This window comes from Miscanthus floridulus, chromosome 9, assembly GCF_019320115.1.
Source record: "Miscanthus floridulus cultivar M001 chromosome 9, ASM1932011v1, whole genome shotgun sequence".
Classification (NCBI taxonomy): Eukaryota; Viridiplantae; Streptophyta; class Magnoliopsida; order Poales; family Poaceae; genus Miscanthus; species Miscanthus floridulus.
This window is the reverse complement of record NC_089588.1, coordinates 125,850,221-125,854,024: the sequence shown is the minus strand read 5'-3', so window position 1 is coordinate 125,854,024 and position 3,804 is coordinate 125,850,221. Positions and strand designations below refer to the sequence as shown.

The window sequence follows — 3,804 nt, the reverse complement described above, 5'->3', positions numbered from 1 at the left end:
CACGCGCGGGGACTGCTCGCGCCCCTCCGCTTCTCAAGCTCCCGCTCGGTTTCTCACGCGCTCGTCTGCACCCGCTCGGCGGCGCCCTAGCAGCTACGGCAGGTGGGTCTTATTGCAACATGTGCAACACCGATCCACATTTGAAACATCCAGATGAGATACTTGCAACATACGTTCGAAATTGCCCAAACACTGCAACATATATCTGAAACACTTAAAAGCCATTGCAAACATATGCAACATCCGAGATGAAACACTTGCAACATACGTATAAAACATCTAAAACACTTGAAACATACGCTTAAAATATGCATGTATTTGCAATATCCAGATCTACTTTTGCAATATACAGATAAAACACTTGCAACATACATCTGATACAGCTGAAACATTTAGGACATACACTTGAAACATTCGTACATAGCCATTACAATATGTGCAATATCCTGATCTACTTTTTGCAATATCCCAATCTACTTTTGCAACATCGATATAAAATCATGTAGCTCATAGTTTAGCTAAGCAAGTCTCAGAGGACAACACGTTGGGTGAGTGGCAATTAGCCCCAACATGTATCGTCCATATGCAGACTGAAGATTGTAATCATGTTGCTTCATAATCAATAGAAGCTCATTGTCGCAAAAAAAACAAGAAAATTCGGGATGTCCATGTGCAAAACCAACATCGGACCGTATAACCAATCCTCTTTGTATCTATTAGTCACTTTTTTTATTTATATATATGATTTAAAGTGAGTACATGAGAATCTAAAAAAAAAGCGAGTGCATGAGGTATTCAATTACATAGCAAAGCGCTCCATCTTATTTCACCGACCTCCTAGCTCACATGCTCATGATTCCAGCGTTTCTCCAATCCTCCCATCCCCTCTCATATCCACTGATCACGTCAGCTGCATAAAATATCTCATTTAAGATAACCACTTAGTCTTTGCAACATAATAATCATTATGTTTAGACACTTTTCGATACATATGCGTCGCGGTCATCAGCGGAGGCGTCAACGGGCGTGGAGTCCTCGGATTTCTCCTTGTTTTCCTTCTCGAAATAATCACTAGATTTCTTCTCCTCCTCCTTCTTCTCCTTCTTTTCCTTTTTAAGAGACGTGGCTTCGTCCGCTCCAGATTTCTTCTCCTCCTTCTTAAGATATGCAGATGCATCCGAATCGATGGATTTCTCCTTCTTTTCTTTCTTGGGAGATGTATTGTCCAAATCATCCGACTTGCCCTGCTTTTCTTTCTTTCCAGATGCATGTTTGTCTGAACCACCAGACTTCTTCTTTTCCTTCTTACTGAGAGATGCTTCTTCTTCAGACTTCTTCTTCTTAGAAGATGAAGATGCACCAGAACCATCAGATTTCTCTTTCTTTTCCTTCTTGGAAGATACAGATTCGTCCAAATAATCAGATTTCTGCTTTTCCTTCTTATCTACAGACTCATCAGACTTCTCCTTCTTTGCCTTCCTTACCTTCCTAGGAGCAGATTCATCCGAATCATCATATTTCTCTTTCTTTACCTTCGTAGTGGAGGCCGTGGCCGTGTCAGCTTCTTCAATGGGTTTCTTCTGGTCGTAGGTGTTGGTGGTCATCGCTGGTGACCTGGTGTGGCTTGCTCGTCCATGGTCTGCTCCGTGGGCTTCTCGGTAGCCTTCTCCGGTGGTCCATATCCGCCTGCTTCTTCAACTTTGCTCTCGTACTTCTCGTACCGCGAGATGCACACCACCGCTGGGACCAGGGGCACGGTGGCGACGACAGCCAGGACGAGGATGAAGGAGAGGAGAGGCGCCCACATGGTGGCCCTTGGAAGGAGGGTGGCGAGGTGGTAGCCAAAAGTTTGGACGGGAGGTTGAAAACGAGAGGAGGGATATATTTGAATCCGGAGGGAAAGTCTGCAATTGGCCGCATTTGGCGGGAGGTGGGAGGGCATGCTGCTCTTGGATTTTCCCAGGAAAGCATGAGGCAACGGCAGCCATTAACCTATAACTAACACACGCCTTTGAAACCACGCGTTTACCGTGAGAATAGGAGAGACAGGAGTAAATAGGCCCGGCTGCAGTTTTCTTTGTATTTGGGTGGCAAATGAGCTGTCTAGCGGACATGTGGCCCCAGGAAAAAGCCATTATATTGACACTCAAATTTGCCTCCAGATATATTTTACGTGAGTATCAGATATCCCCATTATAAGTTCTGTTTCAACATGCAAGTCTTTCACATCATCTCTCACTAATAACCATGCCATCCTGATCCTACTAACTTTCAACCTCTTTATGCAAGCTATTCAAGCATGCATATATATATTGGTTTTTGTTTTGTCATTGCATCACCTTATAATTTGATCTAATTCTATTAGCTTTTTATTGGATTCTTTGATTGCATTGCACGATTTTGATAAGAATGGACCTAAAAACATGTAGGATTAACTGATACATAAAACGGTACGGTTTTCTCTAAATAAGTCTAGTGAAAACACGTGGGGTATCCTTCTAGTTTATACAGTTTTAACTTCACATGTTGCACAAAACACATCCCACTTCATATATATAGTTTCCTATTTAGTCATACTCTTATGTGGAGATAGTGACAACTTCATTTGGTATGAGCATACACATGTTGGCGCGAGCGTGGAGTAATAAATAACTCAATATGGTGGGCAGAAATGTTGTATAGTCCTATGTACTTTTAGAATATAAATTATTTTAATTCTACATGAGATTTTGTTTATTATATATCTGACTTATTCATGGGATGGCCAAAGGCTGTTGAAGGACTTCTCCACCGATCTACTGACTTATGATGGGATGGGAATTCCAAGAGATTCTTAATTCTTGCAGGAGTAATAACTATCTTAAGCATATCATGGGCAAGACGTCATATAATAAAGTCTTAATGAGCACGGTTCAGATGGTAAAAAATTTTGTTGCTTGAATTTCACAAAAAAAATGGGACTTGCTAGCGCTCGGACGTTCGATCCAGAGCGCTAGCGTCGCACGGTGCCATGCGAGCAAGAGAAATGGAGTGTGCGCCACCTGTTTTTAGCGCACCTCACTGCATGGGTCACCACGCCTACGCTCGGTTTCTCACGCAGTTGTCTGCGCCCCCTCAGCGGCGCCCCAGTAGTGGGCCCATGCCGCTCGGATCTAAACCAAGCTGCCAGACCGCGCGCGGGGACCGCTCGCGCCCCTCCGCTTCTCAAGCTCCCGCTCGGTTTCTCATGCGCCCATCTGCACCTGCTCGGCGACGCCCTAGCAGCTGCGGCTGGTGGGTCTTATTGCAACATGTGCAACACCGATCCACATTTGAAACATCCAGATGAGATACTTGCAACATATGTTCGAAATTGCCCAAACACCGCAACATATATCTGAAACACTTAAAAGCCATTGCAAACATATGCAGCATCCGAGATGAAACACTAGCAACATACGTATGAAACATCTAAAACACTTGAAACATACGCTTAAAATATGCATGTATTTGCAATATCCAGATCTACTTTTGCAATATACAGATAAAACACTTGCAACATACATCTGATACAGATGAAACATTTAGGACATACACTTGAAACATTCGTACATTCCCATTACAACATGTGCAATATCCCAATCTACTTTTTGCAATATCCCAATCTACTTTTGCAACATCGATATAAAATCATGTAGCTCATAGTTTAGCTAAGCAAGTCTCAGAGGACAACACGTTGGGTGAGTGGCAATTAGCCCCAACATGTATCGTCCATATGCAGACCGAAGATTGTAATCATGTTGCTTCATAATCAATAGAAGCTCA

General features: G+C 43.1%; 1 protein-coding gene across 1 annotated transcript; it reads right to left on the bottom strand.

Moving 5' to 3' along the window:
- Nucleotides 1-971: 971 nt before the first annotated feature.
- LOC136480856 (uncharacterized) lies at nucleotides 972-1,604 on the bottom strand. Its single transcript, XM_066478292.1, has one exon. The coding sequence runs from the start codon at nucleotides 1,602-1,604 to the stop codon at nucleotides 972-974; it is 633 nt and encodes a 210-aa protein (XP_066334389.1).
- Between the last annotated feature and the right edge of the window lie 2,200 nt (nucleotides 1,605-3,804).